The sequence below is a fragment of the Mycteria americana genome, chromosome 8 (genome assembly GCF_035582795.1).
Source record: "Mycteria americana isolate JAX WOST 10 ecotype Jacksonville Zoo and Gardens chromosome 8, USCA_MyAme_1.0, whole genome shotgun sequence".
NCBI lineage: Eukaryota > Metazoa > Chordata > Aves > Ciconiiformes > Ciconiidae > Mycteria > Mycteria americana.
Genome location: NC_134372.1, coordinates 33811548 through 33823598, shown reverse-complemented (window position 1 = coordinate 33823598; position 12051 = coordinate 33811548). Strand labels below are relative to the sequence as shown.

Below are 12051 nucleotides of genomic sequence, written 5' to 3'. Positions count from 1 at the left end.
CTGCAGCTGGGGGAGCCGGGGCAAGGGCTTGTTCCCCGAGCGCGGCCCCTCCCTGCCGCTGCCCCGCACCCCTGAAACGCGGCGCGGGGCCGGCGGAGTCCGCCGGCGGGCTTCCCTGCAGCCTGCTCCGCGCCTGCGGGCCGGGCCGCCCCGGGACCTGGACGGTTCTGCCGTGAGAGGAGCCGCCGCTCTGGCCCGAGAGCCGCCGGGGCTCCGCTCCCCAGCGCCCCGGCACGGCGGCAGAGGCGCGGGGGAAGCCCGGGCCCGGGGCGGCCGGCGGTGCCGGGCTCGGGGCGGCGGCTGCCGGGCCGGGGGAGAGGCCGGGGCCCGCCAGGGGCGCCGCCCGGCCGGCCCGGCTGCCGCCGCCGCCCCCCTTTATTGCGCGCGGCCCGTGTGCCGGCGGCCCAGCCGGGCCCCGCCTCGCCGCGCTCGCCAGGAGGGGCGGGGGCTGTGGAGCGACGGCAGCGAGCAGGCAGGCGCGGAGCTGCCCTTCCATAGGAGCCGCCATTAGCGCTGGGACCCGGTGACAGGGTCTCGGCGTCGGCGGCCGGCGCGGCGCGGGGAGCGGAGGCAGCCGGGGTGGGTCCCCGTTTGATGGATCCCCGGATCGCCTGGTTCCAGCCAGAGCAGCTCGGCCCCTCGAACCGCCTGTGGATGCAGATCTGGGAGACCACGCAGGGGGTCCGCAACCTCTACTTCCAGCAGCAGGAGCAGCAGCAGCAGCAGCAGCAGCAGCAGCAGAGCGCCCCCGCCGGGGCCGGCCCGGCCTCCCCGCCCGGCATGTACCGCGCCCCCCGCGCCGACCCCCAGCCCGACTTCCTGCCGCTCGAGAGCGCCAACAACCAGCACAACCGCAGCCACCACCAGGCCTCGCCGCCCCCGGGGGCCGCCGCCTGGGCCCGGCCCGCGCGGGGGGGGCCGCCCGCCGCCGCCGCCGCGGCCGCCAGCAACAAGAGGAAGCGCGACAACAAGGCCAGCACCTTCGGGCTCAACTACAGCCTCCTGCTGGGGCCCCCCGGGCAGGGCCGGGCCCCCGCCCTGGGGGACGAGCCGGCCGCCCGGGCCCAGGCCGGCCTGGCCGAGCCGCTCTACACCGGCACCCCCTGGAAGAAGAGGAACTACAGCCAGGGAGTCGTGGGGTGAGCGGCCGCGGCGCCGGGCCGGAGGGCGGGCGAGGGGGCGCCGGGCAGCGGCCAGCGCCGGGCCTGGCCCCGGCCCGGCCTCCGGAGGAGGCGGGGGCCGCGGCCCTCCCCGCCCCGGGGCCGGCGCGGGGAGCGGCGGCCGCACGCCGGGGCCGGGCAGCAGGGCGGCGGCGGCGGGGGGCGCTGGGCCGCGGCACCTGAGGCGCGGCGGCGGGGCGCGGCCCAGGCCCCGGCGCCGGCGGGTGGCGCAGGGCGGCCGGGCCGGGCCCGCGGGGCACCGCTCGCCTCCGGCGGGGGGAGACGGGGGCAGCGGGCGCCGGGCCGCTGCTCCGGCTGTCAGTCCCCGGCGCGGCGCGGGCCGCCGGGGAGCGGCCTAAGGCGGGGCAGCCCCTCGTGCACCGTGGTGCTGACCGTCCCGCCCTCCGGGGCGAGCGGCGTCGGGCTGGGCTGCGCGGCCGGCCGGGGCGGTGACTCCTCGGGGGAGGGGGGAATAAACGCGTTTGGCGGCGGCGGGGGCAGCGCCTGCCGCGGGTGCCCGGGTGCATGCTAATGGTGCGGGCACGCCTATCCGCAGGGGACGGGAGCTCCTCGCAGGCTCTTCTGCTGTCACCGCCTGTGCACGTGGGGCGTGTTACACGCTCCTCGCCCGGTAACGCGCCTTGCTCCTCAAACACAGGTGTTCCGCTGCCACCCTGCTGCTCGCTTTGCGGCTCTGCTGGTTTTTGTTGTTGTTGAGACCTCTAATACCATTGCTGCTCACGCACATGCTGCGGGGCTGGATGAGGCTCTTCACTCGGCTGTCGCTCAGGGTGGCTGAGCTGGGGGGAGGATGGAGGACAGCAGGCAGCACACTGTCAGCTGTGCAGGTCCTGCACGCCTGCCCTCCGCAGCCACTGTCAAGCACACTTGTAAAGCTTTGTGCTACATGTGGACCAAATACATAGTAGGAACTGTAACTTAAAAAAATTAATAGTCTGCTGCTTTTAAAAGAAAGCGCATAGACTAGGTAATTACACAGGGAGTGTGGTTTCTAAGACCTGACAGAGAAGGTATGCACACATGCTGGCACCCGCTCTCAGAAATAAACTTGTGTGCATGTATAGAGCATTATGGATTTCAGTATGGGATTATTAATGGTTTTCATGGAACTCTGACTGTGGAATGTGTGTGCTGATCTGAGTATTTTGTTGAATATTTTGTATAGTGTGTTTGTGTTAGCTTAGGTCTCATCGGTTGGCGTTGCACGAGCCCACAGAGATTGAGGGCAGGCAAACATGCATCTTCTGTCGTGTTTACCTGAAAACTGTTTTGAGCCCTCCCTCCTCCCTTTTTTTAAACACAGGGATGGTTTTTGATATGGGTGATGCCCTGGATAAAAGCCATTTGGTAACTTCTGTGGCTTTTTTTTTTTTTAAAGTTCATGCTTTTCAAAATATAACCTTTGCCTTGACCCATAGCATGCTCCTCCTCCCCGCGGCAAGAGCATGTTGACGTGTATTTGACTTGTTAAGTATGGATTTCTCATGTGGTGTATGCAGGTGTAATACCCTTTCCAATCCTGCTCCTTTACAAACAAGTCTGGCTTCGTTCCAGAGTTCAGATGGCAGAGGTGTATGGTGACAGTCAAAGGCCAGGAAGAGCTCATTTTAGAAATCAGTAATGATTTGGATGCGTCAGTTTTTGTGTGCCCACCTTGCACCTCAGGGTCCTTCAGCCTCCTCCCACCAGAAAGTGTTGACCTCTTTGCCTTCCGAAATCGCTGTTCTGTAAGATTTGTCAAAATGACTATTCAATTTGCTGGCCGCTTTGGAAGACACACTCTTACCACCTCTGGCTCCCTATTTTCTTGCCAGCTCCTATGTTACCTTTACTGCTGGGGTTATAATAATTCATAAAATGACACTGCAGAAGTGTGCTATTTTAAGTTCTGTAGTCACTGTATGTTGGAACCTTCCATAACTTTCTTCACAAGACTTAAAAGTAATGTGTGCAAAACATACCAAGTACTGATTTTTTGTAAGTTAGTTTTTGGACTCTGTTTATCTTCTAGCTTGTCGCTTATTTACTTGAAGGTTGAGGAACATTTTTAGAAGAGCCTTTCTCTCTCTCTCTGTCTCGTAAATCCATAAACTTTTTCCCTGTATTGAAGATATAGGGGCGGAAAAAGGGTGAGCTTCAGCAAGGGATTAATATAATAATAACAGCAGCAGCAACAACAACAGCAGCTGTATCAAAGTATTCAACATGATGTCTATTGCTAGAGTAGAATTTCGGTTGAATCAGTTTCAAACTCCCAAGTGGAAGCACGTTGTGGACTTTTTTTTTTAATAGTATCAAAAAGTACTCAAATATGTTGGTCTACATTTGGCTTGACTGTCTAGTTTGTGGCATATATTTACATGATGCTGAGATTCTGTTTTAGCTATTTCCGTTGTTCAAAGCAGAGTAAGGTAGAGTGTCTCTACGATATACCCCTACATTGCTTTTCCTAAATTATGGAAGTGAGTGATGTTTGCTTCTAAAAAGCTATTTATTCCAAAGACATTTAGAGGCAGTTGGTTAACAAATCTTGAATAAAAAATTGTGAAAACAATTTCTAAAAGGAGCTGAAGCCTCTTAGGAAAGCATAGAAAATGCTTAGGTCTTGTGAAGGTTGCAGTGTGACCGACTGGCTGCTGGCAAGGCCGCCTGAAGCCTCCTGAAGCCTCCATCGCTCCCTCATATAAGTTTCTTTTTAATAACTGTCTTGTAAGGCATCTGTCTTGGGTCTGAAGACACCGGACAGTAATGATGGATAGAGGGGTTTGTAACCTAGCAAATGAGGTTGTTGGTAAAGTAAATACTTTAAATTAATTATTTCCAACATGAATTCCCAAATTTGTATTGACTAGTTCTAACAGTTATTGGGGAAAAAAGATACCTGCAGTTCTATTACAGCATTACTTGTGTGTTAACAGGTACCTTTTTCTTCCCTAATTGTTTCAATGCAAATTGTGAAAAAATAGTAAAAGCTTGACACTTTTCCCCATATACCATCCTGTAATTTTGTTCAGTGAATCACTTTAAATTTATAGTCTTTTGAATATGACAATGTTGTGGAACAGTCCCATTTTCAGAAAGATTAGGCCTGACTTGCTGGCAAACACAGTTGAAAGCTGACATGTGGCATTCATTTTTCCATTGCAAGGATGTCACTTGTGTGTACGGCTGTGCAAAACCAGCTCTGAATACGCAATTATATTGATCAGCTGTCTGGAAAAACAGTCCAGTAATTTTTAGCTAGTTGGACAGTTTATGTAAACACATGACAGTGTGTAACTAGCTGTCTAAAGATTTAGGTAAGTTAAACATGTTGAAATAGTAGAGATTTTGGTTAAAAGCTAAGTATCTGTTCAGTCAAATCTTTGAGTTTTTTCTTTTCAGGTTTTCTATTTTTATTGAGAAACATACTTTCTTAGTTAATGCTGTTTATACATACCAAGAGCTAACCAAGTAATTAAAAAATAACCCACAACAGTATTGGTTTTGATTTCAAGACAGATTTCTTATAAAGCATACACAATATTTGCTAACATTCACCAATGCTGAAATACTGACAATTCAACACGTGGCCAATTTTTACTCCCACGGAGTTAAAGGTGCGATTGTATACGTTGTATTCTGGCCTATCTTTAATATTTTCCATTATTCTAAGTTTTCAGACTTACAGTTCTATAATTAATATAGATGTTTGTGTTACAGGTACTCTACTTTGTTCTGGCACTCTTAACTTCGTGACTTCTGAAATATCACTGTAAATCAACTGTCTAGTGCTGCCTGCAAGTTGCTTGGCACCAGTTGGATTCAGCTTGTCTCTCTTGCATCCTCTGGGGACTTTGTCAACAGACAGAGGTGCTAAAAAGAACAGAAGGCACAGAAAATGAGTGAAAAGTTTTACAGCATGTATATGATGTTACTGTTGACTTAACACGTAACATACCTTTAAAGAGTTTAATTGGATTTGTCTTGACAGAGTACTTGGTAGCAAAACTTAAGGATGCAGAAGGTAGTTTTCACAGGAATCTGCAGCCAAAGGCAAGAAGAACCCAATTAATGTGTGAGTTTAAGGAGGGAAATCAGTAATATGTACTCCTGAGGAGGAAACTGGGCTAAATAGGAAATATTGAATGCACAGTGTTTTGAAGTACTAATGGAACCTTCAACATGAACGGGAGAGAATCCTGTGACCCCCAGAGGAGGGGTGCGCACATGGTCGTGCACACGGTCGCAGGCTGCTGAATTGGTCGGTACAGAATTGGGCAGACTTCAGCTTATTTGATGTAAGGGTTCCCAGCATGTTGCCCAGGATTACAGAGGATACCATGAAATAAAATCATAACTACTTTAGGAAGAAAATAGCTTAAAGCCATGTGTCTTTGCTACAGAAGTTCTATTATGATTTTTTTCATGTCAAATTTGTCAACTTCTCAGGTCTTTTAATATCTTTTCTGAAAGAAGCTAAGTACGTTAAGGCAGGTGCAAGCTCATTTTCCACAGGCTTTGAGCTGACCAGAGGACATGTAGCTACAGTAACACAGCCATCTGCCTGAGATAACTTACCCTGTGTCTCTTTACCTCTTACTCCCTCAGTCCCTTGCATGGTATCAACCACAGTAGCATGATCTCCATGTGGGTTGGAGCGTGAACAGGAAGAGCTGGGTGTAGAGTGAGCAGAGCAAGTATGCAATCACAGAATCATTTAGGTTGGAAAAGACCTTTGAGATCGAGTATGTGTATGATCGAGTATGTGCAGCAAAACATCTAGCCAGACTGAACGCCTCACTTCAGCAAATCTGATAAAATCCTAATCAGTTGTGGTGTTTTTCATCATGTACTCTTAAGTGCTTAAATGCATGGGTGGTGCTTGATTTGCTGTTGCATTACTCAATACATACAAATGCTTCACATAAGTAAAACAAGCACTTTTGTGCACAGACATCTGATTTCTGGTGAAACAACGAGGTGCATGCACGACTTCTAAATGTATCTTCTGTTAAGAGCAGTTGCATGCGTTTTGGATTAGTGAAGACATATATGTTAAAACGCAGGTTGCCGTTGAATTCACTGTGTATGTCATGCGTAAAAATGAATTATTCAGGAAAAATTCGTAGACATAAATCTGCTTCCTCCCCAAAAAAGCCTCTTAGAACAGTACTCTCTCCTCACTGTAGCTGCATATGTCAGCTCTAAGGTAGAAGTGAAAGGATGTGACTAGAGTGCAAATCCTTTTCTTGTATCCATCTGATAAGATCCGCCGTTGCTCTCTGTCTCGTCCTGAGTCATGCCACAGCACAGTTCTGGCAGTACCCTTGTGACAGCTTGTGCAGCTCTTGAAGGTGGTCATCTGGGTTTTATGAAAGTGAAATCGGATATTTCCCCACAGCCTCCTGTAGTAAGAAATTACTTCTTTTGGAGGGGTTGGGAGAGAGGAACAAGTTTACTAGGGGATGAAGATGTTAGACTAAAGGCGGTTTGAGGAAACCTTTAGGAAATATACTGTAAATATTATATAACGGTATTGTTTGCTCTTGCAGAATTTTGGAATGGTGCCAACATTTCGGCACGTTTTGTTTAAACAATTTAAGGAGGACTTCAGAGGCCTGCTAGTTTCTACACGTGCAAGGAAACAGCATGTGAATGTATTCTTGTGAACTGTTTTGTTTTCCCCAATTCTTATCTTCTGTTTGGGACTTGGGCACCTACTTACCTTGGCGTGGCTATATAAGGAACAGAAGTTTGGCGGACTTTTTTTGGTAGGTAGGGATGTCTATATTAAGTAATAGGAAGAGTAGGTCATTCCTTCTTGTGTGCTTACTGATTCCCAAGAGCTGATACATGCTTTCTGTAGCAGTATGCAGCTGAAAAAAGAGGATCTCACCCTGAATCTTTATTAGTATTATATTAAACTGTGTCAGGTTGTGGCTCTTATTTTTTAATTGACAAACTGTTAGGCTTCCTAAAACTGACCTTATACTGAGATTGTGTTGTTGGTCATAGCAAATAGATGGGGACCTGTATTGTGAAAGCATATTGTTGCGTTTTTCTCTCCTTCAGTTTTTTTTAATCCATCTTACTGTTATACTTTGTTCCTGGGCAGCTTATATTCACTTTATTTAAAGTTGGAGTATGAGGTCTGTTTTTTACTTTCGGAATTTGCAAAACTTTGAAATGCAGTTTTGAGAAGTTGTGTATGTAACCTTGCTTTCAAAGTAGGCAATAACATAATACTTCATATTTCTTTTTATTGACCTCATAATTTGGTTGTTCAGAATACATCTTTGTATAGGGGTATGTGCTCCAAAATAATGTGTGCACCCAAAATTAAAGAGGTGACTTTTGCTTCAAAGTGTTTTGTTTATGTTGCATGTGATGTAAAACAGTGGTTTGTATGCTCTTTGCTGGATGTTGGAACTGGCAGCGGTAGCAGAATGCGTCCCAGAGCCAGGTGAGGTATCGTGTGGAGGGGTATGTGTGCTGGTAGTGATACAGCAACATAACTAGTGAAAATCTTGCGTAATACGTATTATAAGCAAATAAATACTATTGCTTCTCTTAGCGAGCAGTTTGCATGCTAATTCATTGTTTGAACATGCTAGGATTTCTTAAATTATGAGCGTTTGTCTTTTTGTATTATCTTTTCGGATGAACTGCCAAAGAGTGCTCAAGATTTTGGTCATATTTGAATACTGCTTTCTGTCCCTTTGCCTAGAAATTGGGGCTAAGGAAAATACTCCTATAAGCAAGAAAAAGAGAGGAAAACTCGTGAACTGGATGCAGGCTTCAGGTATTTTTCCTAGGCTGCAAATAGCTTTACAGAAGGAGCAATTTGAACTTTAATCATTTTGTAACTTTAACCTACAATAGATAACACAGCAGGAATTTTTTCCAGGAATACTGTGAACTTATGATGTCAAAGCAAGAGATAGATGTGGATCGAGGCAGCAGAACTCGTCTGTAAGCTTGTACAAAAACCTCCCCTACAGATGTTTAGAGCCTGTTTAAATCTTTTCAGTAACTTTGTGTTGGTGATACTCATGTGTTGTATCGTAATCATGCAATTAATGTATTAGTATTGCTGCATTCAGTATAGGTCTTTTAATACTAGCTGTCCCTGACGGTTATCTTTCTGACCCTTAAAGCTGTGTCACAAAATTTGTGTGAGACTGAGCAGCACAGCTCATGAGCTGATTGTCTACCGTGGCCACCTCTGGGGCCACGAAGCTCTGAGGGTAGGTTACAGGTAGGAGGCAGCTGCTCCACGGCAGTTCTAGGACATCAGCTCAGTGTGAGGATAAACTGGCTGCATGACTGGGTCTGAGGGTGTCTTATGCTGGTACATCAGCAACATCTGTTAATTTTTTTCCTCCTGTGGTGACAATTAAGATTATTTGGCAGCCCTCATTTCAGATCAGCCTCTCTGATAGTCTCATAATGTCCTTCATGGTGTGAGAACTACATCTGAATTATTCAAAAGTGATGTGCAGCTAAAGAGGCACAGTCTTGCTACAATTGCTTGAGAAGGCTTTATGGTGTGGAATTTTCCCTCACCATACTGTATTGTATACATCTTGCAATATTTTTTTTGCATTGCATTTTATGGGATTTTTACTGGAAAACAATGGTAGCAGAGGCTCAAATAAGCAGAGGCTTAGGATCAAAGTAAGTGTCTGTGCATCTCCACTCTTCCATCTTGTCGGCATGATTTATTAGGGGGGAAATAGCCAACACTATATCCAAAATGTTGTTAGACAGCATGGAGGAAATAGTGGTGTGATTCTACAAGTAATGGGATATACCAATGGGCAAATGCAAGCATTAAAGTCCTTTAGAAACTTCCAAATCAGGACGATGAGGGTAGTAGAGGAAGAGGTGTGTAGGTGAGTAGGAACATTGGCTGATCATCTTCACTTAGTGTAGATTTAAGTACACACATTTAAAGCGTCACATGCTTTCTTACAATTACTTTGTTTATGGACCCAGTAAAATCTGAAAGAATTTGCATTAACCTGTCACAAATATCAAGTGTAGATAAGCCCTTCAAATAATGTCATACTGTAATTAGAGTAAGAATACTGCTAAAATACAGCATGCAGGAACATCTTGCTGTAGTCTGATGACTAAGGTGTTGATCTTACTGTTATGTGTCAGCGTGTAGTCTGAAGATAGCGAGTCCTTAATCAAAGTTTGTTGACCTTGCCTGACCTCTTGATGTTGTGATTGATCTAGACTGAGGAAGTGTGATAACATAACTTTCTTCTTTTCTTAAGTCTTTGTCTTACTGTGTTCATTTTAAAGCTATTAACTTCCTCTGTTACTTTAGGAACAGCTGATATTTTCTTATGTATTACAAAAAGCAAAAGGTTTTTTTTTGTTCTGGTTTTGGGTTTTTTTGTTTGTTTCATTTCAAAGGGATTGTTACAAAAAGCATACTCCTTTATATGCATGTACATTTCTTCCCCTTCTCCCTCAGTGAGATTTTGGCTTTAATCTAAAATAAGCACGCGTATTGTTTTTGAAAATTGTGTGAAGTTTTACTCTGGACTTGCACTTTGCACAATGGCTTTATCTGTTATGTATTCAGAGGTACTACTGGTTGGCAAGCTTTCCACAACTGTCAGTTAAAGTATTGAGTTAAACATAGCACAGTGAAGATCATATCTTGATCTGAATAATGATCATGATTGCAAATCACACAATCTTGGGTCAGTGTTGAGCCAGGCTGAAAAAAATGAGGTCCTGATAGTTTATTTTATTTAATTTTTGTTTTGTTATGTCACACTCTTCTTCAGTTGGGTGATTCAACTCATGTGCTTGAGGATCTTCTATTTACTTAGCCTTCTGGTTGTGTTTTGGACTCAGTATCTTACGCTCATTCACCCATGGGGATTTTTCCTTGTAGTAGTCATACTTGGCAGGTACTCACAGGAGAAAATTTTCATGTTGATTTCTCCCTTGAAGAGCTAGTTCGTTATTTGAGGTAAGCAGCTTCTTTACAAGTACCTCTGCTTCCAACATCAGGTGGAAGAGAAGTTTGCCTCGTTGAGCTGTTGGATTTCCTCTTATGGGATAGTTGTTGAGATGAGGCAGAAAGGACTGTCTTGCTTTTGTTGCTGTCTTGTAATTACGTTATATATCAGCTGCAACAGTTTTCTTAGCTAAAATCTATACAAATTTGAATTAACTAGTGGTCTTCTGAAGCTGCTCTTGTTACAACTTGGCCAAATGTGACAGGGCATATACAGGTGGTAAAAGATAATGTTTCAATGGCAGCAAGCAGCAGTGTCGGCTCCCGGCATAACAGCCGGGAGCAAATGAAGAGAATAACTGTGTAATAACAAACTTCCTCTCTTGTTTCTTGTATAATGTGGTATTTGCCTGTAGGCATTAAGTCGCTGAACATTATGTGCTGGAATAGTTCACTTCAGCCTTTGCTCCTCTGAAGCGTACCTGCTTTAGGCATGCTGAAACATGCTCTTTCTAGTTGCTATTGATTCAGCAGTTTGTAGAGCTCGCAGCGACCCTCTTACGCTTCTCTGATAGCTGGTCTCCACTGCTGCATCTTCTACTCACTTTTTGGGTACGCTAGACACATTTGCTTAATCTTTAAATTATTATTGAAATTATTTTGAGGGAGGGAGTGGTTTCAGTAAGTGAGTTGGATGAATCTGGAGTGGGTTTCTGAGAGCTCTGCACAGGCCCTTGCTCTCCATTTGCTACATTTGTCGGAAGACAGTGCACAAATGTGTTAATGCACAACAAGTGGATGGTGTGAGGAGGTGCACCATGCCGGGGACGTCCCCCCCTAGAGTGGGTTCCAGCATTCACGTACATGATATTAGGCCTGGGTCAATTGTGAGGATTTAACTCTCAAACCATTAGAAGTCCCTTTTTTTTCACCGTGTGCTGATTCTTTTGTTCTTATGTCCAAGCAGAACCCAGCAATTGAGGTAGTGGCATGAAATCTTTTGTAAGTCGTCTTTCAGCATATATTGGTGCCTCTGAATTTTAAGATTTTGGACTCATGGAACGTATTTCAGAGAAGTATTTTCTAGGCTTATATTGGTAGTTTTCTGACAGATGTACTAGCTGAAGCTTCAGGGGAAAGAAGAAGATAAAACCCATGATTTGATCCACAGAGTTAGTCGGAGACCGGCTTCTCCAGATACTTTGAAGGGTGAGACCAGTCACCTATGTTGAAGGAGGAAGCATTTCTTCCAGTTCCTGACATTGAAGCTCTTGAGTGTGCGTCTTTATCACTGGGCTAATAGAGGTGACCTCAGGAAACATTTTTTCTGTGATCTGTTTAGGCATTGTCCTTTTTTGACAGTTACTGTTTGTAGCTTTCTAGCCCAGAGTGATAAGCAGAGCAAGAGGAGGCTGGTGACGCTCCAAAGTATTTTGCAGGTTGAGTGCTGTTGCTCCTGGCCCATGTTTTTTCTGGTACCCATGCATCCTGCCTTGCAAGTGGGAATATCTGAGCACAAGAGAACAAACCAGAATATGAACAAATAGTTTCTAATATATACCTTTAAGGGAGCGTATTACTGCATCATGAGTCCCAAAATGAATACTGTGTTGTTTAATCTGAACATAGTTCACTGTGCACACCCTTAAGATAACAAATCATCAAAGTAAAAAGTTACCTGAAATGTTCCTTGTACCTTGCCATAGTATGTGTGATTGTTCCTCTTCCTCCCCCTCCTTCAAAATGCACCTGCTCCAGTCACTTTTGAGCATTTGGAAGTGAGAGGGACAGCTACTTCTGGGATTTGAGTTTTGCCTGAATATGACAGCGGTGCATCTAAACTTGTATTGATATTGTGGCAGAGTGTCACCAAAGTGCAGTAACAAGTAATAAATGGGTGATAAG

At 46.0% G+C, this 12051-nt stretch overlaps 1 protein-coding gene across 2 annotated transcripts in view; it reads left to right on the top strand.

Annotated features, from left to right (window-relative positions):
* Positions 1–449: 449 nt before the first annotated feature.
* Positions 450–12051, top strand: part of TENT4B (terminal nucleotidyltransferase 4B) — a 44701-nt gene continuing 33099 nt past the window's right edge. The window contains exon 1 of one of the 2 annotated variants that reach the window (XM_075510653.1): positions 450–1139. In XM_075510653.1, coding sequence (XP_075366768.1) covers positions 595–1139 — 545 coding nt within the window. In that variant the 5' untranslated portion in view covers positions 450–594. The remainder of the gene's footprint in view (positions 1140–12051) is intronic. The other variant, XM_075510652.1, reaches the window with a different exon arrangement.